The sequence below is a fragment of the Lissotriton vulgaris genome, chromosome 1_1 (genome assembly GCF_964263255.1).
Source record: "Lissotriton vulgaris chromosome 1_1, aLisVul1.2, whole genome shotgun sequence".
In the NCBI taxonomy this organism is placed as follows: Eukaryota; Metazoa; Chordata; class Amphibia; order Caudata; family Salamandridae; genus Lissotriton; species Lissotriton vulgaris.
Genome location: NC_141685.1, coordinates 782,534,417 through 782,559,499, shown reverse-complemented (window position 1 = coordinate 782,559,499; position 25,083 = coordinate 782,534,417). Strand labels below are relative to the sequence as shown.

At 44.5% G+C, this 25,083-nt stretch overlaps 1 protein-coding gene across 1 annotated transcript in view; it reads right to left on the bottom strand.

Annotated features, from left to right (window-relative positions):
• The window catches only part of LOC147747820 (dimethylaniline monooxygenase [N-oxide-forming] 2-like), a 286,573-nt gene that overhangs the window by 8,469 nt on the left and 253,021 nt on the right, over nucleotides 1-25,083 (bottom strand). Inside the window, exon 8 of the mRNA XM_086956221.1 lies at nucleotides 11,012-11,084. Coding sequence (XP_086812347.1) covers nucleotides 11,012-11,084 — 73 coding nt within the window. The remainder of the gene's footprint in view (nucleotides 1-11,011; nucleotides 11,085-25,083) is intronic.

The window sequence follows — 25,083 nt, the reverse complement described above, 5'->3', positions numbered from 1 at the left end:
GCATAAACACATTACCGAACCGCTTGGTTAATGGAAACAACATGTGGAAACAACTCGACGAACATTTAAAGAAGCCACACTAACTCCCCCCCCCCCCCCCCTCTCTCTTTTTTCTTCCTCTCTCTCTTCAGCACTGTTGTAAAACTGCCAATGTATATGCCACTTTATTTTTTTCAATAAAAATCCTTAAATCAAAAAAAAGTGTTCCTCACACTGGCAAAAATCTCTCTCCCAGTCCCAAGAACCCCCGGTCGCGGTAACTGCCGAGATTATATGAGGTAAGAAATCATTCGCAAAGCATGTTTTTGCCTTCGCGGCTAAATACGTTTAGATTATGACATCGTACTAAATGCCTGCAACCGCTATGTATTTTCCCCTTTTAAGTGTAATTCGCCAGTCAGCCCGTTGTTAAAAATTCCCTAATGTCATCGTAGGCTGCCGCTATGTAAACCGCCCTTTTTCAAAACTCATAGCACAATTTAACTTCATGCCATTATCTTTGGCGTTCATGTAAACTCATTTAGCCTTTCGGCAATCCATATTATCTTTAAGGCTCGGTGATGGATATTGTCAAGCCTGGGCTGCGAATCTAGGAACCCACCGTAGCGGCAACATAACGTCTTCGCACAAGGTAAGACTTATATGTCGAGTTATTTCACGAGGCGCGCCGTCGACGCGATCTTAAATAAGCTTTGCAAAACAACATGAGTCTGTCACCTAGCACCATTTATTCATTTACCACGCTACTTTCAAAATAAAGACAGATTAGTAACCCTTCGGTTGTTGCATAAAAGCACTAATAGGCAGTACTATTAAAATCAGCATTATGCTTCTCTCATAGTTATTATAACTGTTTCTGTTAGTGTTGTAAAACCTTCTACCACAACATAATATAACATACATAGGCTTTATTCATTCTTTGCCTTTTACAAAGCTGACCTTTTGAACTACTAGGAAAAGCACCGCTTTAGAATTAACGATCGCCTGTGCACGCAATAAAATACAGTAAAGCATCTCTGTCCTGTTTGTTTTTAGCATACAATTAAAGGCGCAATGAGAGGATTTTCCAACATCCATAATTAGATACAAACAGGTATTTCACAAAAACTTGCCACACAGCTATATCCATCTGCGGTGTTACATATGGCTAAGCATTTAATAGGTTATGTTTAATGTTTATACAGAACTTTTGCTATTCTCTGCCTCATGAAAAAACGGTCTCTTCAACCAGCTGATCCCGCGCCGTTAACATAGGTAACATAGCGCAACCTTATTGACATCTTTCTAACGCTACCCTATGCCTACAGATAATCATGAAAGTTCCTTTTTGCCTTCTAGTTCTTGTCTTAAACCATAGACTGTCCAGGACCTGCCCCAATAGACATTCAGTGACTACAAAGATTACATCACTGGTAATTTCTTTTGATCGCGCTGCTAATATCACATATCAGCACCTTAGTATATACTCTATAAGCACTAAATGCACTTAACTATATCACCTCTTGGGTGCAGAAAATATAAAGGGAATGACTAGGATCTGACTTCTTCCCCTCTCACTGCTGAACCTTTCATTGACCTTTCTACTTCACCTTCTTATAAGGAGTTTGTGTTAACTAAGAGCACTCAGTTGCTACTTCTATAATTTAGTTATGCATATATATATGATGCCATTGATTGAGAATGTTATATAAAGAAGTCTTAGAAATATGTACATTTACATGGTTTTTCTTGTGTTCTTTTTACTTTGCAGAAAATTTGTCTGATGCCCTCAATTTTTTAACAATCTTTTTGTATAAATTGTTGTTTATGTTGTCTCTGGCCCTGAGGAAGGTGGCTCTCACCGAAACGTACGTCGGCCTAACATCATTTGTCATGGATACCAACTAGTCATTCCCATCATAACTAGTAGGACTATACCATCTAGGTTCCCATGTGTATTCCACTTAGTACACCTCAGAATTGCCAATTGTATTCGTTTTTTTTGTCTTGTATAAATTAGTCTTTTGTATGTGTGATGACAGACATGTTACTTTTAGAATAGACCACAGTATGACTGGTATGTAAGTATGTTTGCATGAATGTTTAGATTAGCTGCTATTAGAGGGCACTCTTAATGTAATGTTTTTTCTTTCATAAAAGTATGTTTGTAAACTTGATAAATTTTTTGCTGACTATATAATGAACAATTTAGTTGAAAAAATGTGTCTAAAAAAATTCCTTTTTATAAAAATGTGAAAATATTAATAAATTTGTTTCGAATAATACCTCACAGTTTCTCTCTTTGGCATCTCTTCAAAAAAATGATTAGATTTATTCAATGTTAAAAAGAAATATAGGTCCTTCCTGAGGCTCTGTTTGTTTTGCTTGACTTGTCTCTCCCCCCTCGGGACCTGAAATTACCAGGGAGAACTCTTTCTCCCTTTATTTATCTACCAAAACCTTTTCCAGGTCATTAATGTATAGATTAAACAGAAATGAGGCCATGACACATCCCTGCCGTACTCCCCTTTCAATTTTAAAATCCTTCGAAACCCGAAGATCGTACAGACATGCACTTTCAGCCACACGCACTCTCACAAACCCTCAAGCGCAAACATGCACACAACATACATTTAAAAACATTGCTCTGTTTGCCTTAGCTTTCAGCAAATGTCGTTCAACCTCCTGGTGTTCCCTTTTGTATTATATTAATTGTGAATAGTAAGTCATTATTAATTATTAATTATTTTTAATTTATAAAAAGAAATGAGCAGTAAAAAGAAGAGTTGAGCATCCACTACCAAAAGAGCAGACTGTCCCTGTGTCCTTGTCATTGATTTTGCCACCTCTGGGGCCTGAGTCACAAAAGGAATGCTTAATGGGTCGTAAGGTGCAAGCCAGGGGTCACAGCTACAACCCCTGGTGAACCCTAAATGACGTCCATGCTCTTCTGCCTCTGCTGTTGGAAATCTTTGATCTGCCATGGAACGCTCTTTGAGGCATGCCGGAAATGACAAGTAAAAACAAAATAGCTCCTGATGCTCAGTGACAAAAACTCCCTATGAAACAGGGACATTTTAAAAGGTACATTTTTTGCTCCTTAGAGCGAAACTTCGCTTTGGAGGTTTAGTTATTCAGGACAAAAAGCATGCCAAGAGGGTTGAATCAACTTGGCATCCTGCGTGGCATTCGGCTCTGCCTAAAACACAATCACTGCACCAGCTGATGCTCCTAAGGTGATGAGATCCATACTAGGCAAGTTGAGAGCTCAAAATAATATGCCGGAGGATGCTCTGAGGGCTGGACGCGGACCAGGACATCTGCTGACTCAGCAGTGGTGGCCCCTCCAAGAGGGCAAAGGAGCATCACCCCCCCACCCCCTCCATCCCCCCCCCCCTGCCCCCCCCCCCCCCAAACCACCACCGCTGCCTGCGCTACAAAGGGTGAAAAATAGAATGGCAAGAAATGTAATTTACTATTTTATTTTTCCCTTTCCACAACCGGAGCCGTGTTTGGGAGCAGGGCCACGGCTGCTGACGTGTAGCAGGGGACTGATGCTCACTCCACCATAAATTACACAGCGCATGTCAGGTTGGCCGGTTGTCTTGCGATGGCCAGCCTAACATGTGCCATGTAAACAGCTCCACCCAGCTGTCTAAGATCACTAGGTGGAGAGCAGACCCAGGCCCCCAGTGCCTGCTGGAGCGTCGAGGCTGCCCGCTTCAGCCAATCCTAGCGCTGCTCTCATGCCGCTACCATTATCAACAGCATGTCAGCAGCACCTGAATTGGACTGGAGACTTCAATTGCTGCAGAGACCACCAGAACTGATAGACTGAAGAAGCAGAGAGAATCGGTGGAGACGAGTCAGCAGAGTGGGTAAGTTAATTTACATTTTTTAAAGCAGGTGGGTGGTAGTGGGTTGGAGGAGTCGGGATCTATGAGACGAATGTGTAATTTTCGGTGCAGGGAAATTAAGTGCCCAGAATCACATGATTTTGACTCTAGTGCCGAGGTCGGGATTCAGACTTGTAGGTATAAGCAATTTAGTTTCTAGTGTTTGCAACTCGGTGACGGCGTAAGTATTCCGAGGCTGGTTTCAGGTAATCACATAATTACCTGGATTAGTTCAGCCTCTCTGGTTTAAGGCAGGGCCGTTCCTGTTTGCTCTCTGTTGGTTAAGCAGGTTCACTGTGCCCTCAGGGAGATTCATTTTGTTTACTTAAAACCATTTTGCATAACACACTCTAGAACAAGCATTTGCAATGCAATAGGTCTCGCATTTGTGAGAGTTAGAGCTATTGGTGTCTTAAATGCCAATGTCTTTTACGTATGTGTTTTGCAGTGTCCTTTGGGACCTTATAAGTGTTTAGCGATGCAGTATATTATCCTGAGTGCTGTGCCGCCAGGGATTGAGTAGCTTTACAATTACTATACAGTGGGTCATGCAATCTGATTCAGGAATACATGCTTGCCCTGACTACAACTTTAGATGACTTTGCAATATCTAATAGTGCCTATTGTCATCAGCTGGCTTTTAATTATAAACGCAGGATTTCTCTTATTGTTTTTTAATGCACATGTATACTCCAAAGTCAAAAGTTCCTTAAGCAACAACTGATGTGTGTGGTGAGGCAAAAAGATGAGTGCACACAGATGCCACAGGCAATCCTGAATACATACCAGATAACACTAAACAGACAAAAATAATAGGGCTGTAGAGCACCCGAATGGCAACATGCTATTTTGCTTCGGCTTCCTAAAATCCTTGCAACAGATGAAGAAATCTGTATATAAAATAGGCACTTAAAGATATTAGGACAGCAGGTGACCTAATCTTGTATCTTCGTTTTGAAAGAAGCCTTATTTTGTTATACCCCGTACATAAATGTATCCTGGGTTTATTATGTTTTAGCTTTACTTGCCTCAGTTACTTAGTAAAAGGAATGACAATGTGTGCATAAATCCCAACTTCTCTGGTAAAGGTAGAGAGAATTCAGAATGGCTGACGGTGAAGCAATTCCAGGTGCACTGTCCTGCAGAGATAGGTTCCTCAGATACCAGATGCCACGAGCCATGTTTGAAAGAAGCTCTACTTGGAAAGCAGTGCAGCTTCTAGGATGCTTAGTTGTGAATTCACACCCAAGGACTGATAGTGCAGGCAAAATGTACACATTTTAAATGACGTATGCGGCTTTATATATAGCTCTTATATAGCTACACATCATGTAAATGTACTCTGCAGGTGCATGGGAAGACAGCAGTTTATTTCATATATTTATATCAAAATGTATTCCTATACATATACATTCTGCTTAGAATCTCTACCATTTTAGATTATCGTATTTAGCCGGATGAAAGGCAGATTTGATTCTACAAGGAATCAACCCTTGTGCGGCAGATGACACACTCAAATCACTCTACTTTCTGGGATATTCTGACCACTTATTGGAGCCACATCTAGAGTGTAGAATCCAGTTCTTATGCCACCTTTGTAAGCATTTTGTACAGCTGTGAAAGGTTCACCTGGAGTGTCATGCCCAGTTCTGGGGACCAGTCTAGAGTCAAGTGGCCATTTCTGCAAGCCATGGCTAGATTCGCGTGTCCTTTCGAAAAGGCCAGATTGTGTTTTCTGGGTGGGGATTGTGCCGGAAGGGACATATGGGGACGTTGGTTATAATTACACACAGCTTACAAAGGCAGGCATGGCCTCCTTTCAATGTTGTATGAAACCTGTGACTCTTACTCAACGCTATGCAATTTTCAAATTAGAAGGATGGTAGGTGGATTCTGACATCTAATAAGTACCCCTCAAGGGTGCTAACTTTTAGTCCTCTGGCTTATCTAGGCCCTATTGTAAGTCCTTACGAATTAATTTGATGTGCACAACGTGGGTGCCTTATTAAGCAAAGTCTATGGAAGCCATACATCGTTTTATGAGTAATTATTTTGCCATTGATCGTTCATAAATTGGAAAAATGTAAATATGATGACAGCATAAATAAATCAAAACCGTCACAATAAATCTGACATCACAGGCTCATTGCTGTGCTCTGTGAGGAACACTGTTCATGCTGTGTGTGAAAAGGAACTTGGTGTACTGGAAGATGGTGCCATAGGGGCATATTATCAAGAAACGGCGTTAAAATTATCGCCGCTTTAGCGGCAGAAAACTGCTGCTAAAGTGGCGATAATGGGCTTGATAATATGCCCTTGAGAGTTCTAATAGAAGCTCATTTTCTGGTGTCAACATGGGCTTCTATTGGAATTCTCCAGGGCATATTATCAAGCCCATTATCGCCGCTTTAGCAGCAGTTTTCTGCCGCTAAAGCGGTGATAATTTTAATGCCGTGCTTGAAAATAGGCCCCATAATGACCAAAGGCCCGCATATGAGATCCCCAAACAGCCTTGTTCCTATACCTGCAGCTCCAAACCAGCCCCAGCTACAGCTCTGACTCGGACCGCAAGATAAGTATGCCCTGCAAATATTCCTTGAGCGCTGACATATGTAGGGTAATATAAATGCGAAAATAATCCATTATTGGTAGAATGTCGTGACGTTATCCTCCTCACAACAACTCGTCGCCAGTGAAATAATTCAGTAGAAACAGTAGAAGTGTTCAGTAGCTTTAATTAGCATGGGTATCAGCAACAGCATCCAAAAACCAGTGAGCAAAACCGTTGGCACAAAAGAGTGCACCATAGAACACTCACAACATTCTAGGAATGTACAACAGGGCAGAAATGGAGAGGCGAGGAAGGAACCAAAAGAAAAGAGGGAAGATACAACAGTGTGCTACTGCTTTTTGGAAACTGCTAGAATGCTGATTAGGTACAAAACTAGAGTCTAGGGCGGTTCCCCCAAGCCATTAACTAAGGTATGCAATTAGTTTCGTAAGCGCTGCAAGTTTTTGTTATGGGACAGAACTCAGCTGAGGAAGATCACATGATTTGTGGAGGTCCAAAGAGTGAACAAGCGAAAAATCTGAGATGTTTTGGCGTCCAACCCAAAAGAACTGTCCACATGCCCTGTTTCATGCCTTCATTTAGTCCTGCAGGTTGCCTGATCAGGAAAAAAATCTGTGTCATGCTGTCTTCAGGCCCAAAAGAGGGGAATGCCAACTATAGCACTTCTGAGCCACTGAAAACCAACAATCATTCAACCAGGGCTGGGCTGAACACTGTGGCACTGGTTCAAGGTCACTGAACTTCTATCATGAAGGCTAATCATCAGAGGAAATTTGGAGAAAGGGCAGACACATTACATCACCTGAGAGACTTTAATCAGTCTATTGGGAAAGCCCCCAATGATCCTGATCCGTGCAAGAGGAGAGGAGTAGAATTAAAAACAAAGGTTTTTCTATGTCATCCTAAAGGCAAAAGTCAAGAGAAATGCATGAATTTGTGGTAAAAGAAGGCACTCAGTTGGCGGTGCAGTTATGGTTGCATTGCAAGAGGATGTCAGGATCTCATGGGCAGGGTAGTCTGGGTGTGTGGCTTATCATTGACACGGAGATCACCGTAGCAACAGCGAGACTTGACTCTTCTCGGGCAGCACCATTGTAGTACTGACACTTGTGCCCAGATTCTCAATGGTGACAAGGAATGCAGGACAAAAATGCTGTGCTGCGTTGCGTGACAGGAAGAGAGCAGGAGGGCGCCATATCTACAGAAAAATGTCTCTCTAGTCCCCTCTCCCTAGCTCCGGTGCGGATATCAGCTGCTTTGCACCAGGCACACATCTTAGCGCCATAGAGTCTACAATAGATTCTACAATAGGTTTTGTACAGGAAGGGTATCCTTCCTGTACAAAATACTATGGCTTACAAGTGAAAAACCCTTTCCTACTTTGTATGTGTGCTGAACAGTGCAGCAGGCATGCAAAGTTGGAAAAGAAAGGAGAAATGAAAACATTTCTCCTTTTAATGCATGCTATTGGCGCTGAACCCTGTCTGTTAATGTTAGTGGATAGGGTTTAGCATCAAAAAGAAAGGGTTGTTGCCTGGGAATGCCCATGTCCCACCCATGTAATGCCCTCTTGACGTAAAGTAGTGCAAAGCAGCATTTTGAGCTGCTTTGTGTTACCTTTGGGCACTTTCCGGCGCAAAACACGTTTGGCATTGGAGAGTGAATCAGGAAAAAAACATTTGTACTGGTTAAGGACACTTTTGTGACACTAACGCAGAGCAAAATGTCAGAAGAGAATCACCCCTCGTCTCCCCCACCCCACCCCCCCAGTATTGTTATGGGTTTAGTGTTTTACACACTCTGCTACTTTTTAGTGTAGGAAGCTGATGGTGCAGAGACATGGGCAAATGCATGTGTGGAGATTTTTAGAGTTCCATCCCAGAATCTGATATAAGGGTGCACAAACCTCTCGGATGGCTTGTAGGATAACCCCACATTTTGGTATGGGAAGGTCTAGCTTTGAATTATTAAAATGAAGGATTTTTGTAACTACGTTATGCCATGAATGGCAAAATATAGAATTCAGAAATATGTGAAATGGGGAAAATGGTGAGAGAAAAGTGATTGAGCAACAGATGAAGAATATAAATTAAAACAGAAAAAGGTGCATGTTGTCATAACATTAGACTTGGGTAAAATGTGTTAATAGACCAGAAAGATTATGTAGGAAAATAAGAGCTCTGTTTATCTGAAGCTTGGAGGGGTGTTAGGCTGTAGTGTAATTGTGTGACTTTGCAACGCAAGAGAACCTGGAACTATTTGAGGATTAAAGCTCTATCATTTAATAAACAATACTGATTTGGAGGGATTAATTAGGGAATCGATTTGGAGGGACATTCTGGTACAACGGGGACGACCCACAGACATTGTAAGATCATTATGACAACAGAAAACTACTGTTTTGAGTCTTCCAAGTGAAGATAGCATTCCTGGATGGGGGTGTGTTGTTGAAGTTTATTGCAGAAAGAGACTGCTATTGAGGCTCATTGAATTTTACCTGAAACAAATTGTAAACCTACTTGGTATAAATGTGAAATGTTTCTGGTACTATCTGATTTACTCCTTGTTCTTGTTTGTTGTGTGTGTGTTTGTATGTGGTTATTTTAGATGTGTCTTGTAGGTAGTGTGTTGGCCTTGTAGGATGATGTCACTGATTGGTGATGACATGGAATGGAATAATGCTTGTGTGTAACATTGATTCTGGAACTTCTTGATTGAGTGGACACGGAATATTTAGCCAACCCGGGGTTTTTTTTTGGGGGTTTTTTTTTTCTTTTCCCCGGGTCCGATGATTAGGCCGAAATCTCCTTGCCCAATGGGAGGCACCCCATGCCATACTGCTGTCAGACTACCTGCCAATAAATGGCCCGAATGGAGATAGTTCGTGCAGGGTTCTTCATTGCCTGAGACATCTTGTCTGCCTCCTTGTGTCTTAGGAGATCATTATTTGGTCTCTTGGTGATACAGGGGAGATCAGGTCTCGTGGTAGGAGCGCCCCTGGATCGACTATGTGGCTAATGAGGACAAAAAAAAAAAATTGAAGATGTTATGTGATAGAAAGAGATGAGGGCTATATATCTTTGAGATGGTTGGGAGACTTGACCAGAGACAGATGTGTGCTTCTGGCTAGTAGAGTCAGTATCATGTGAGTTCCACCACTCTATCCTTTCTTCTTTGCTTAGTTTCAAACATTCGGTAATATGAATTAAAGACATGAGATAAATGTGGGCCTTCAGCACTAGAAAAGGATATCCAACTAGCACCAATTAGGCACGCCAGAGGTTAGTTAAAGCAAACATGACAGTAAGCACTTAAAGCAACAGTGAGGTAAGGCAAATGGAAGGTCAGAATAGAAAGGGGCCAGGATACCCAATAGTTCAGGTAAGATCATGAAGAAATACAACACTCAAAAGGGAAGGTTAGAAAGGGATTATGAAACCAAGGACACTAGAGCACTTAGGCAAGCAGGAAAACATGACAGGTTAAGGCACTGGGAAGAACAGATAAACTTGGTAAGAGGGGACGTTCAAAATGGATAAAACATATCGGGATCAGATCATAAAAAGGGCTGATTAAAACAAGGAGAAATAACACTAGAGAACACAAATAAAACAAGGAGAACTGGATGCTTGAATTATCGCCACAATGGCGCTAAATAGAATCCCCTTCAAGAGAATTAAGATATAGGATAATTAAAGAGTTGAAAAATTACAAAGATATGGTGAACTGAACACTTGAAATAGTACAGTAGCATATGTTAACAGGGACCTGTTAGCAAACTGCTCCCATCTGCAATTCATGTAGTTAAATACATCTCGTCAGTGATATATGATAAACTCTAGCTTTGCATACTGATGGGTGTTATTTCATTGTACCCATAGTCTATTTATATATTCATGTTAGCTGCAATCACCATTAGTCTACTTTGTATATCCAGAAGCATCGTGTGGCATGCTCCCCTGGTATAAGCATATTGTATTGGCCCTTCAAATGTTTACCATGTTGAAAGAAATGAAAATACAATTTTTAATATCAAGAAAGGTCTACAGCATTCTGTATCATTTAATGATTTTGGAAAGCACTTATACAACTGGGAGAAGAGTTGGTCTAACGGCTAGGGAGGCCGACCCGGGAACAGGGTTTGAGTCTCGGCAGTGACGCTGAACATCCTGTGATTCTGAGCAAATCACTTAATCTCCTAGGGCCTAACAAATATTAATGTGTCCTCATGTAATGCAACTAGTGCAACGTAAAGCGCTCTGATACCCGATTCGGGTCAAGTTAACGCTACGTAAAACTCTGTTCTATATATTGTTTTAAAGCACTCCCAGCTCGTTGGGTAGGGAAAAGAAGAGAGTCAGACGGTCCAATGCCATACATGATGGAGCATCAAGACCTGGTGCCATCAAGCTGAAGATAATCCTTGAGTCCGATTTACAGGTAACTGGCCATAAACCAAGAAATACTCTTTGCGAATGCGCAAGCAGTTATATGGCAGTGTATGATGGAAAGGGATGGAGCTTGAGGTTGGAGGAATCCGCATTCCTTATGGAACAATTATTACCTTTGTTTTATCACGTTGCTCTTCTTAGCAATATCTTCCATGCATTTCTCCAGTGGTGGGAGCTTAATGTGCCCTAGAAAAGAGGAACAGATATTCTAATTACACAGACACTTGAATCATGTTGCCATTTAAAGTATGTAGTTTAATGAGTCTATCCTGAATTATGAGTTAAAGCTATTCAATAGTTAAAACATGCTTACATTTACGTCATGTTTGGTCCGGTAAGTAAGACAGGAATGAATGGAATCATTTGGAACATGGCAGACTGGACCAAGACCCTCAACTACATTCATGAGTAGCCAATACATTTATGCTAGCACATTGGCCAGCTGAATGTGAGTATCATCGAGGTGCAGTTTTTGTGTTTTGTCAGACCAAAGTCAGCGAATACAAAGAATTATGCCCCTTCACCTGACTGCATTGATCATAACCACAAACACATCTCAAATCCAGGATCTCTCAATGTACCTTTAATAGTCACGTTTTGAGTGACTGACAACACAATGCTCTAAGAATTGTTTGTTTATAATAACTTGCAGACATTCCTCCATTGGCATTCCTAGCAACACTACTAAGTATAGGGAGCCCAATTTATGAGGCCTTGCGAAAGTTTTGCGCTTCCGTTGCGTCACTTTTAGTGACGCATCGGCGGCGTAAAACATGCCTCCTGATGCGCCCTATTTACAAAGTGACGCATCTAAGCAGATGCGTCACTTTGTAAACCCCTGGGGTACATTATACCTGGGTCAGGTATAAAGTATGCAGGGTGGGGGTACCCACGTAAGTAAGCCTCGTAGAAGTGACGCAGTTATGTCTACCAGATTTCACTGCGCCACTTCTAGGGTGCAAATGCGTCTACCCCCAGAACCTCAACTCCCACTACCAAAAACTTACCATAAAACGGATAACACTATTTTCCTCCATATGATAACATTGACTGTTTATCTTCGAAAAGTTTCTTAGTGTGGAGTTTGAAAACCTAAAGGAATTCTTTAATATGGTGCCATTTAACCAAAACGATTTTACTTACCTGTTTACAGGAAATGTCCCAGCGTAGTATCCAGGTATACTACTCTGAGTAAGAAAAGTAATCTAAAAAGCAACTTACCTGTTATTTTACTGAAAAGCCCATTCAAGTCTATGTACTGTATTTACAAAGTGTTGCATTTCTCTGCAACCATACTGTAAGTCAAATGAAAGTGCATATACATTCAAAATGTTTACAAACGGCATTACTACTGTTAAGTATTTATTGCTTACCTGTGCCAGGCTTGCTTGGTTCTAGAAAATAAAATAACTAAAAGAATATTTTCATACAAAAACAATTGGTCTAAAGTTCAGTCTTTGAGTGTGTGAATTAATTTGCTGACTGAGTGTGTGCAACAAATTGTCAACACTGTCCTCTGATAAAGCCTTACCACTCCACCACACTACTACAAATAGAGAGTGAGGTGCTAACTAACTTTACCTCTGCCTACCTTTGGGGTTCGTGCCCACTATACCTCACTTTGGTATAGTATATACAGAGCCAGCTTCCTACATTTTCCACAAAAACCTCTCGTATAGAACCCTCCATACCTGATCAAACATGAAGGGTAGCTATGTGTTTTCCAAGCTCTCAAAATAGGAGATGACTGTAAATGATGGCTCTATTTATGCCCCAGAGACATGTAAGTCTGGGTTTCTTTCTAACATTGGCAGATTGCTGACATCAGGTTTCGTACTTCCAATTGGGGTTGCCGAACCCTGAGTTATGGAACCGCAAAATGTTGGAATTCTCTCCTGATTAACATTAGATCTGCAAATTCTTTATCATCTCTTGGAAAGAGTCTTAAAACGTGTTTTTTTCCAGAATTAGGCAGTGATCCAGATGTGTATGTATACCACTTCAGTGCCAAGACACCTCTGGGTATTTGGTGTTTAACAAGTTTCAATCAATTAAGGCATTTGTAGAGCGTGCTAATCACCTGTAAGGGTCTCAAGGCGCTGGGGGGGGGGGGGGGGGGGGGAGGGTTGGTGGTGCTGCCACTCCTCGAACAGCCAGGTCTTGAGTAGCCTCCTGAAGGTCAGAAGATCTTCGGTCTGCTGTAGGAGGATGGGGAGGGCGTTCCAGGATTTGGCAGCAAGGTAGGAGAACGATCTGCTGCCGGTGGTCGTTCTTCGGATGCGGGTAACAGTGGCGAGGGCGAAGTCTGCGGAGGGGAGCTGGTGGTTTGGGGTGTAGAAGGTGAGTCGTCTGTTGAGGTATGTTGGTCCGGTGTTGTGGAGTGCCTAGTGTGCATGGGTGAGGAGCTTGAATGTGATCCTTTTGTTGACGGGAAGCCAGTACAGGACTCTCAGGTGGGGTATGATGTGGCTGTGGTGAGGGATGTCAAGAATCAGGCATGCAGAGGCGTTCTGTATGCTTTGCAGTCATTTCAGCAGTTTGGGCGGGGCTCCTTTATAGAGGGTGTTTCCGTAGTCCAGTCTGCTGCTGACGAGAGCCTGGGTAACCGTTCTTCTTGTGTCAATGGGGATCCACCTGTAGACCTTTCGGAGCATGCGGAGGGTGTTGAAGCAGGAGGATGAGATAGAGTTGACTTGCTTTGTCATGGAGAGTGGAGTCGAGGATGAATCCCAGGTTGCATGCGTGGTCGGTGGGTGTTGGTGCTGCGCCCAGGGCAGTCAGCCACCAGGAGTCGTCCCAGGCTGAGGGGGTGGAGCTGAGGATGAGGACCTCAGTTTTGTCCGAGTTCAGTTTCAGACGGCTGTTCTTCATCCATTCAGCGACGCCTTTCCTTTCTTTGTGGAGGTTGGTTTTGGTGGTGCAAGGGTCTTTGGTGAGGGAGAGGATCAGCTGTGTGTTGTCGGCGTAGGAGGTGAGTTTAAATAACATCATTTCGTACATCTACAGTCATTATTGGAGGGGATTGGAATGTTACACTTGCCCCTTTCTTGGACAGATTGGGCAAGCAAGACACGCACCATGATTGGGGCAGGCATGCCCTACGAGACTTAATGCAGGATCATGCTCTTTTTGAACCCTTAGAGACTCTTGCACCCACAAGCTAAAGACTAAACCTTCTCCTCGTTCCCTCAAAACATTTGGACTTGCATTAACTACTTTCTTTGTACCTCTTTAGTAGCCCAACACTTAACAGATGCAAACATAACCCCTTGTGGCATCTCGGATCATGACCTTATGGAGCTGCATTTAGACCTGAGTTTGCAAATATTTCCCCAAGGATCTTGGTGATTCAATATCTCCCATTATAAGGACCCGAGGTAAAACGTAGCCTCACAGAATATGTTGGAAGACATTTGGAAGATAATAGGGGTTCGGTGACCACGGCACAGACGTTGTGGGGACAGTGATGGTCGTGCTTAGCAGTATCCTGATGAGGGATTCAATCCTAACTAAATAGATGATTTTAGAGTCCAGGCGGTAGCTGGAAGCAAGGATCGGGTCTCTGTCTACTGCCTACTCTTCCTCTCGAAACCTGTCTTTCTCCAGGAGATTCCTCTAGCTAAATACCAATTGAATATACTCTGTACCAAAGAGGTGGAGAAAAGTCTCTTCCGCATTCGGCAGACACATTACAAAAGAGGTGACAAGGCGGGTAGGTTGTTGGCTTACCAACCCCGCCTTCAAAATTCTTCTAGGATTATTCCTGACATTTGTAATCTAGAAGCTTGTCACCCATCAGACGGTAATAGTGGCAGAATTTCAGAAATGTTATGCATGCATATATATGGATGGAACGTCCCGGCTGCAACATAGATTCCACTTTTTTTAACACCCTAAAACTGCCAAAGCTGATGACCAACCAATCTCAGTGGAGAAAATCACCTCAGCAATCAAGTTCATGCCCACCTGGTGAGGACGGCCTTCTGGCTGAATTTTATAAAGCTACCAAAGCCACAGCCAAAACCATCCCCATCTTAGTCTTGATTCACCAGGAGGCCCCTGACAACAGGCACCTCTTTGCTAAGTTTCTCAGGGCACGTATTTCAGGGCTCCCTAAACTGGGGGAAGATCCCCTGGAATGCTCAAGCTATCGCCTGATTTCTTTGATAAATATGGACGTTAACATTTTGGTGAAGGTAATGGCGACACAATTGAAGAAAGTTATCAAAACTCTTATTTTCGTACTCTCTTGCATATTTTTTGTCAGGTGAGGGACGAGGTGGAGTAGAAGGTCCTCCTCTCCTTGAATGTCATAAATCCTTTCAACCATCCCTTTTCAATCTTGTAATATGTGTTGCAGTTACTGCCGGTTCTGAGCTTATGTAATATTTCATTGTACCATAAGCCACCGTCTTTCTCCACCTTGTTTGCCTGTTATTCTATCCTTCCCCCCATGTATTGTCTTTTCTTTTCCCCTTGACTCGGTACAGGCTTGTGCCCAGTTAATTGTGGCTTGCTCCACTTCCCAAATTCTGTATATATTCACCAAAATCTTTGAAATAAAAACCTCCTTGTCCGGCTGGACATTGGAGTAAAAAATACATAGTCTTCATTTTAAGTCTGTGCTTATTATTACACGTTATATCTACCAAAAGCTTAGGACCTTTGTTAGCTCTAAACATACAAATTACCCGAGGTCCCTCGCTACCTTTATGGGTCCCCTTGTTTTGTACACTAATCATTTTGTATAAAAGCAGGGAAAGGAAGTTCTTTACTTGTTGCAGTGTTACACACCCTCTCCCTTTTCTAGTTAAAAGGGTACCTCCTTTATGTTTGTTAGTGATGTAAATCCTCACCTTTCTGTATAGAGCAGTTAAGGAAAACAGCACTGTCAGTACCCCCGGACCTGCTTTAACAAAGCCGACCATTCACAAACTGCGCTGATTGGTATAAGTACCTAGCATTGTCCATACCTCCCTTCTTCACCTTCAAACCCTGATCCTCCCATCACTGTATTGTATTGTAATTGCATTTATATAGCGCTTACTACGCCTGACGAGAAGTTGAAGCGCTTTTTTCGGCGAGTAGCAAACTACTCCGGAACAGTATAAGGAAACAGTGTAATTCATATCACCCTTCTACACCTTCATACCACTGATCCCCTGTCATTGTACAGAGCAGTATAAACAAAAAAAACAAGGGGTTTGTAAATAAGACCCTCTGTATTTGGTTCGGCGCTGAAAATATATTAAATTAACCAAAAAAATTGAAAGCGGACATGTGTTGGAATCCACTGGCCCAAACACTGCAGGAACGATGTATGACCAAATCCACTACCCTGACTCAAATGTCACTCATGAGGTAGATAACCATGAGAAGACACTCGAGCCCAGGACAGGGGACAGGAAAACAAAACAAAGGGAATGGACATCAAAAGGCTTCACCCCAAGCTGGACTGGACAACGATACTCGACCACCACCTCCACGCCTCTGTACCTATGGAACAATATACACACAATTACTCCTGAGTCCAATTCCTTTGTGTACCCCTTTTTTACCCTGTCCCACAACCACACTCCACCATGTATTGAAACACGACCTCCTTACTTGTGACTTATACAGGATCAGCGTCGGGAGGTCTCGGCAGCACGGAGGACTAAAACTCCACAGTTGTAGGAGCTTCCAGATCCAGGAAGGGGTCACGATAAGGGAGCCTGCGCTCAGGGACTTTAAAGCTATAATGCGGGATACTAGGGGGAAAAACCCGTCGGACTTAGGCAAAAAAAAAAACAAGAGATTGTCCACGTAAGTGAATTCAGTCAAAAAATGGGTACGGTATTACGAAAACAAACAAATCCCTCTTCCGGGATCAGCAGCGTTCTTCGTTGTTTCCAGCGCGGCAGAAAGTGCCCAAGCGGCACACAAAGAGGCGGACTGCTACAACGAATGCGGAAGCAGAGGGCGCTGCTCGGAGTCCATGCAGCGATCTTTCAGGTAAACCGGCTGAAGTCTCTCACCACGCAAACAAGCGCTTCCTCTTTTCTTCCGATATCCGAGGGGACTGGAGCCCCAGTTTACCCTCGATATTCCAAAACATAACTGCACAAAGTGTTCCAGGGGCAAAGTGCAAAAATGCAAGCAAACAAAGAAAACGCAAAACGAAGCAACAGCAGGAGGGAAGGGACAGGGGCAAAAATAGAACCAAAACGAAAAAGGGAATCCAATAACAAGGGAACACGAGCCCGTGAACCCAACTCGAACTGAGAGCTTAGATACAACAACCCAGCACCTGGAACCCAAAGCTAAAAGATACCAAGCACTGAATCAGGGGAGGGGCGGTCCTTTATTCCCCTCAGGGCCGATCATTTGATGGTGGAGTATGGCCATGGAAAACAGACTAGACCTATTCCCTAACAGTATCCCCCCCCAACGATCCTCCCCACAGGACGGGGCTTAGAGGGGTGTTGTCTATGGAACAAACGAACCAACCGTGGTGCATGCACACTTCCGGCTGGTTCCCATGTCCGATCCTCAGGGGCATATCCCTTCCAATCCACAAGGTAGAAGAGTCGACCTCTCCTCCGCCTGGAATCCACAATAGCCTGAATCTCAAACTCCTCTTCCCCGTCAATTAACAAGGGAGGGGGTGGTGGCAGAACCTGTGTTGTTGGTATATATGGCTTCAACAGTGATGTATGAAACACAGGATGGACCTTATAATCATCAGGCAAAAGAAGCTTCATGGCCACGGGATTAATCACCTGCGTTATGGCAAAAGGCCCCACAAACCTAGGCTGCAATTTACGAGATCCCTCCAACCTAAGGTTGCGCGAAGCTAGCCACACCTGGTCACCCACCTTGTAAGATGGAGCAGGGACTCGATGTTTATCTGCCTGAGCCTTCATGGTGACTTTGGTTGCCTGTAACTGTTCTCGTGCTCTATCCCATATTCCACCCAAGGACCTACAGATATCGTCTATGGCTGGCACATGCCCAGTAGGCTGGATGGCTAACGCCCTGGGATGATAACCCAATGAACAAAAGAAAGGAGTCATACCCAATGCGGAATGCAGACTGTTATTGTAGGCAAACTCTGCAATAGGAAGAGCCACCATCCAGTCACAGGACAAAGATGAAACAAGACACCTCAAAAACTGCTCCATAGTCTGGTTAGTCTGTTCAGTCTGCCCATCTGATTGCGGGTGGTATGCTGACGATAAACGTACTTCTATTTTAAGCACAGAGCACAATTCAGTCCAAAAATGGGACACAAACTGTGCTCCCCTGTCAGAAACAATCGCAGATGGCAACCCATGGATCCTAACTACTGATGACATAAACACCAAAGCCATTTCCCTAGCAGTAGGGATCTTGGGTAACGGGATGAAATGCGCCATTTTTGTGAACAGATCTACTACCACCAGTATGGCAGTATACCCTGACACAGAAGGTAGATCCGTCACAAAATCCATACTAATGGTGTGCCAAGGAGCAGGAGGGACCTCTAACGGTTGCAACAGACCAGATGGCTTGCTATGGGTAGGTTTGCTAGTGGAACAGACGGGACATGCTGCCACGTAACACTGTATATCCTTAATCAGCGAGTCCCACCAAAACCAGCGCAAACACATCTCTCTCGTCTTTTGCATCCCCGGATGTGCTACCAGCGAGGAGGAATGACACCACTCCAAAACCATCTTCCTCAAAGCAGGGGGAACAAACAAACATTTCCCATGATACAACAACCCATCCTGCACCAACACTTGGGGTAGAGCCATCCAAGGGGCCAAATCCAACTGTCGTAATTGTCCTTTTACCAGGGAGGGGAAGTCCTCAGAGTGTGTAACCCCTACAATCCTCTCTTCACTGATCATAGGTCTGTCCTCTTTCACTCGTCCCTCCTCCCTAACTTCCACATGTATCCGGGAAATGGCATCAGATTTTATCTGCTGTGCGGCGGGTCGATAAGTAATGACGAAGTCATACTCGTTAAAAAATAAGACCCATCGAATTTGGCGAGGTGTTAACGCCCGTGCAGACCGAAAGAATTCCAGATTCTTATGATCAGTATATATCGTGACTGTATGTCTAGCGCCCCATAGGTAATGACGCCACTCTTCAAAAGACAATTTCACCGCCAACAACTCCCTCTCAGCCACCGTGTAATTACGCTCCGCAGGCAACAAGGTCTTAGAGAAAAAAGCAATGGGGTGCATCTGACCCGTTTCGGCATCTCTTTGGGACAACACCCCTCCCACCGCACACAAGTAGGCATCCGTTTCCACAAAGAACGGTAAGGCAGTATCAGGATGCACCAAAACGGGGGCTGATGTAAAGGTCCCTAACAAAAGACGAAAAGCGTTCTGGACTTCAGCAGACCAAACAAAGGGAACCCCCTTCCTCAGCAATCGGGTCATGGGAGCCACGATATCAGAGAAATGGGGAATAAAACGCCGATAAAAATTGGCGAACCCCAAAAGGGCCTGGATCTGCTTGACAGTGGATGGTATAGGCCAGGTGACAATAGCCTCTATCTTTCTAGGGTCCATTTGAATGCCCTCCGCTGTGATGATAAACCGCAGGAATTCTACCTTCTAGGTGCCAAACTGGCACTTATCCAGTTTGGCGTACAGATGATGGTCCTGTAACGTCTGTAACACCTTTGAGACGTGTTCTTGGTGCTCAGCCCCCGTCTCCGAGAAAATCAATATGTCGTCTAGCTAGACGATAACACTTCTATCCAGGTACTCCCGGAGAACCTCGTTAATGAAGTACTGGAAGGCTGCTGGCGCGTTGCATAAGCCAAACTGCATCACGCAATACTCGAATAGGCCGTATTTGGTCTTGAACGCCGTCTTCCATTCATCCCCGGGTCGGACTCAAATGAGATGATAAGCACCCTGCAAATCCAATTTGGTAAATATGGTTGCTTTGCGGAGCTGGTCCAACAACACGGGGATGAGTGGAAGAGGGTACCTATTCTTCACAGTAGCCTTGTTCAGGGCCCTGTAGTCCACACACGCTCTCAATGTCCCCTCCTTCTTCGGAATGAAAAAGATCGCTGATGACACAGGCGAACAGGAGGGACGAATAAAACCCATCCTCAACATCTCCTCCAAGTACTCTTTGAGATGTAACTCCTCAGGTTCTGAGAGCGCATATATGCGACAAGAAGGTAGAGGGACACCAGGTATTAAGTCGATTTTACAGTCAAAAGACCGGTGAGGAGGGAGACCCTGCGCCTGGACCTTATCAAAAACACCCCGAAAGGCAGAATACTGTAAAGGAACTGTCATCGCCTCCACCCCTGCACAAGACAAAGGAGGAATCCGTTCACTGGCCTCCTTGTAACAATGTGTGAGGCAATGCTTGGAATCCAGAGTCACCAAACGTTGCACCCAATCAATCTTAGGGTTATGTTCCTGGAGCCATGGGACTCCTAACACTAAACCAAAAGAAGGGGCGTCAATAAGGTCAAAGACCACTGACTCCGAGTGACCATTCTCACACAACAACGTCAATGGTTCTGTCTGGTGTGTGATGGAACCTGAAGTTAATTCCGTCCCATCGATGGCTCTCACAGGCTCTGGCTGTCTTTTATACTGACATGGAACCTCCAACTTGTCCGCCAACAAGATGTCAATAAAATTCCCAGTTGCCCCGGAATCCAACAAAACAGACACGGGCACACAGTTACTCCCCGACAGCAGGAGATGTGCCGGAATAATAAAATGCCTTGGCACCTGATCTATTACACCCAGAACATCATAGGTCCCCACTGCTCTTCGACCCATAGCTGGACTACAGTCCACCTGAACACACGCCACCTTTTTACTGAATGCCAGGCCTGAGGGTTTAACAGGACACTCTCGAGCAAAGTGGCCACCTTGTCCACAATACAAACACAAATTCAACTCCCTGCTCCTCCTTTTCTCTTCCATGGTTAACAGGCCTCTCATTCCCCCTATCTCCATGGGCTCAGGAGCGGGCTTATGGTCACCAGAGGGTTTTGCTTCCGGTTTCGTATAACTCCACCTGGGCACCTGAACCCGACTACGGTCACCACGTCTCTGTCAGGATGTAAGTCCAGCGCGCCTGCCTAACTACATTTCCCAGCAAGCTGTGGCTCTGAACTACTGTTCCCAGCATGCCCGGCGGAACAGGATATCCCTGGGCGGAGCCTTACGTTCAGTGCTCGTGATTCTGTGAGGTGGAGGTAGCGGCTGCTCTTCTGCTCCCGGTGGTTCCAGGTTACTGGGGAATCCTTTTGATGTTGAACTCGGGCCAACGTTCCGGTAACTTTTGATAACGCGCAGTTAGCGCGTTCATTTCTGCTGTATAGATTTTGGCGCTCTCTGCGCTATTGGAGCAACGCTGTTTTGTTTGTTCTGTCCCTCGCGGCTGCGAGGGAGAGAAGCCTACGTTCCGGTTGACTGTGGATACGCGCTGGCTAGCACGTTCTTCCTGCAGATCGGTTTAGTGCTTACTGCTCAAGTGGAGTGACTCTGCCTGTTTATTCTTTGCCTCGCGGCTGTGAGGAAGTTAAGCAAAGGGAATTACTGTGTCTCTTGACAAGTGCCAGGAGAGGGTCTTCTGGAGTGCGCCGGTACCCGTTGTTTTGGAGGTGCAAGTGGCGGAGTGCAGGGGGGGAGTCGGACCTCCGCATTGCCGTCACGAAGCTGAGGGTACAATATTGGATTAGTGGATTTAAATACCAAAGCGGATGACAGTAGTGAAGGAACTACGTCATGCCGTGTTTGGGTTACCTTATTCGTGTTTAAGGACCTGAAGGATACTAATGCACTGGCTTATACCATAGGAGGTACTCATTACAGCGTTAATGCGCAGGCGTGCTACTTAAGTCCTGGCGCAATTAACAATTTCTTTGGATCTATTCTTCAAAGCCTTTTTTGTACTATGGGGTATGTTGCTATCAACAAAGAAGGCTTTTATTTTTGAAGTGTTACTGCTTGTTGGTAATACGTTCTTTTGTGTTGTGCAGGAAGGAAGGAAGACGGGAGAGACAGCACTAGGGTGTTTTTAGGCACGTTTGCTACAGGTGAATTTAGGGGTTATTAGACTAGTGAGAATTACTTAGAGCAGGGTTAAGTATTGTATTAACCTTTGTATTTTTGTCTTACAGTTTCTTTATCCCTGCTGCCCCTTTCCTCCTCCTCTTTATTCTTTCTGGGTTTTTTCCCCTTTTGGGGTTTTTCCCTCGCCGTATCGTCTGAACACCCTGTGTTTATACTTCAGGGTGTTCGGAGGGTCCGGAGGTGGAGCATTGTTGCTGCAGGCGGATCCCGTGGAGCGTGAACTTGATAGAATCACAAGCCCAAGAATTTCGCTCTGCCGGATCCGTTTGTAGCAACAATGGCGTCTATGGAGGATGTGTTGCATGCTTTGGTCCTGGTACAACAAGAATTGGCCTCCTCCAAGGCAGAGACCACTGCCTTGCGGGAAAAGGTGGAACGTCTGAGTAGTAATCTGTTTAACGCTTCCGCTTCATCTTCTAATGTCCAGGTCACTGTGCCTCCACCCATTCCGTTGGCTACACCTGAACGGTTCTAAGGGGACCCCCGTAAGGTGCACGTGTTTATGACACAAATCCTCATGCATTTCTCATGTAAGCCTTCATCGTTCCACACCAATCATTCTAGGGTGGCTTTTTTGATTTCGTATCTGGTGGGGGATGCAGCATATTGGGTGGTACCTTTAGTAAAAAGAGACGATGCTATCCTGACTGATTGGGCAGCATTCAAAAATGAATTTGAGAGGGTTTTCGACCAACGAGCTACTACATTCAGTGCTGACAGAGAGTTGTTGACATTGAGACAAGGGAGGGGAGAACTAATAACGTATCTTACTGCTTTTAATAGACTTGTGGCAGAAGCAGAATGGCCCGAGGAGAAAAGATTATCCTTATTTTATCAAGGGTTACATGATGACTTGAAAGATGTAGTGGCTCAGGTGGATCCACAACCTACTTCATTTGTGGATATGGTGAATTTGGTGTTACGGCTGGACAGCCGTCTCACGGACAGGGGGAGTAATAGGAGAAGATGGGAAAGAGGAGCCTACAGTGGGGAAAGGAACCCTCGGAAGGCCGCTGGGGCCACTGACACCCTTCCAGAACCAATGGAGATAGGAGGACTCAGAGCTCCTTTGTCAAGAGAAGAGAGGGAAGCCAGAAGAGTACAGGGCCTATGCATGTACTGTGGGAAGAAGGGGCATTACGTCCGGGAATGTCCATCTAAACCCAAGTCTTCGGGTAATGTCAGTAGGTTTAAAAAGGTTGCTGTCTCTAATACAGTACAGGAAAGAGAGCAGAAGGAAGACAACAAGACTAGTGTAGAAGGGAGACATGAGTGGAAACTCACGTCTCTGTCCTCTATGGGTACAGATGAGACAGAGTCACATTTGGTGGTGGTCATGACACTAGAGTATGACCTAGAAAGATGTCAGGTGAGGGTAATGCTAGATTCTGGAGCGACTGGTAACTTCGTGGATGAAGGTTTGGTGAGACGTCTAGCTTTACCTCGTGTCTCTAGGGAGATACCTGAGGACGTGCTGGCAGTTGATGGGCAGCCTTTAACATCAGGTCAGATTACTGAAAGAACAGGCGAGTTGGGGTTGTCAGTGGTGACACAAGGATATGTGCATTCTGAGGTTTTATCACTAAACATCATTGACGCACCTCAGTATGAAATTATTTTGGGGATGCCTTGGTTACATAAACACAATCCTGTGGTCGATTGGCAGTCTAAAACGTTTCAGTTTGTATCTGAGTATTGTAAAGATCATGTAACTCCATGTGTGTCTGCCAATGTAACAGCGTTAGCCACCCCGTTTTTGGTAGCTACAGCTGCGGAAAAGGATGTCCAACTACCAGCCGAATACTTGGCTTATAGTGATGTGTTTAGTGAGACAAAGGCAAAAACTCTACCCCCACACCGGGAATATGACTGTCGTATTGATTTGGTGGATGGGGCTACGATACCATCTTGTAGAGTGTATGCTTTGCCCGTACCCGAGACCAATCATTTGAGAGAATACATAGAGCATCATTCTCGCTTGGGGTTCATCCGACAGTCCCGCTCACCCGCAGCTTCCCCTCTTTTCTTTATAGCGAAGGCCAATGGTGACTTAAGAGCATGTGTGGACTATCGCGTCCTGAATCGAAACACCATTCGTAACCGTTACCCTCTTCCACTCATCTCAGTTCTGCTCGATCAGGTGAGAGAGGCCGTGATTTATACCCGTCTGGACCTACGGGGGGCATATCACCTGGTCAGAGTAAGAGAGGGGGATGAGTGGAAGACGGCGTTCAAGACGCGATTTGGTTTATATGAGTACTTGGTGATGCCTTTTGGGCTTTGTAATGCTCCTGCAGCATTTCAGTTTTTTATAAACGATGTTCTGAAAGAATATGTGGACCACTTTGTCGTGATGTATATTGACGACATCTTGATCTACTCACAGGATGTATCACGTCATACTAAACATGTTTGCAAAGTCTTGGACAAACTAAGGGAGCACCACTTATACGTAAAACTGAGTAAATGTGAATTTGGGGTGCGAGAGGTGGAATTTCTGGGTGTGATCCTCAGTCCTAACGGTTTACAAATGTCCGAGAGGAAAGTACAGGCGGTGAAGGATTGGCCATTGCCTAAGAACGTGAAGGAGGTGCAGAGCTTCTTGGGGTTCGCCAATTATTACCGTCGGTTTATATTGCATTTTTCCCAGACAGCGGTCCCCATCACTAGGCTCTTAAGAAAAGGGAAGTCTTTTGTGTGGACAAGAGAGGCTGATGAGGCGTTTAGAGCTCTGAAAGATGCTTTCATCACAGTCCCGGTGTTGGCACATCCTGTTTTGGAACATCCTTTTATAGTTGAGGCAGATGCTTCAGATGAAGCCATAGGGGCAGTTCTGTCTCAGAGAGATGTACACTCAGGTCAGCTCCATCCGGTTGCTTACCTGTCGAAGAAGTTGAGCTCGGCTGAGGTCAACTATTCAATTGCGGAGAAAGAACTCTTGGCGATTAAAAAGGCTTTCCAAGAGTGGAGACCTTATCTGTGGGGGGCTTGTCAGGCAGTGACGGTTTATACCGATCACCGGAACCTCCAGTACATGTCCTCTGCTAGACATCTGACGCAAAGGCAAATGCGGTGAATGCTGTTCTTTT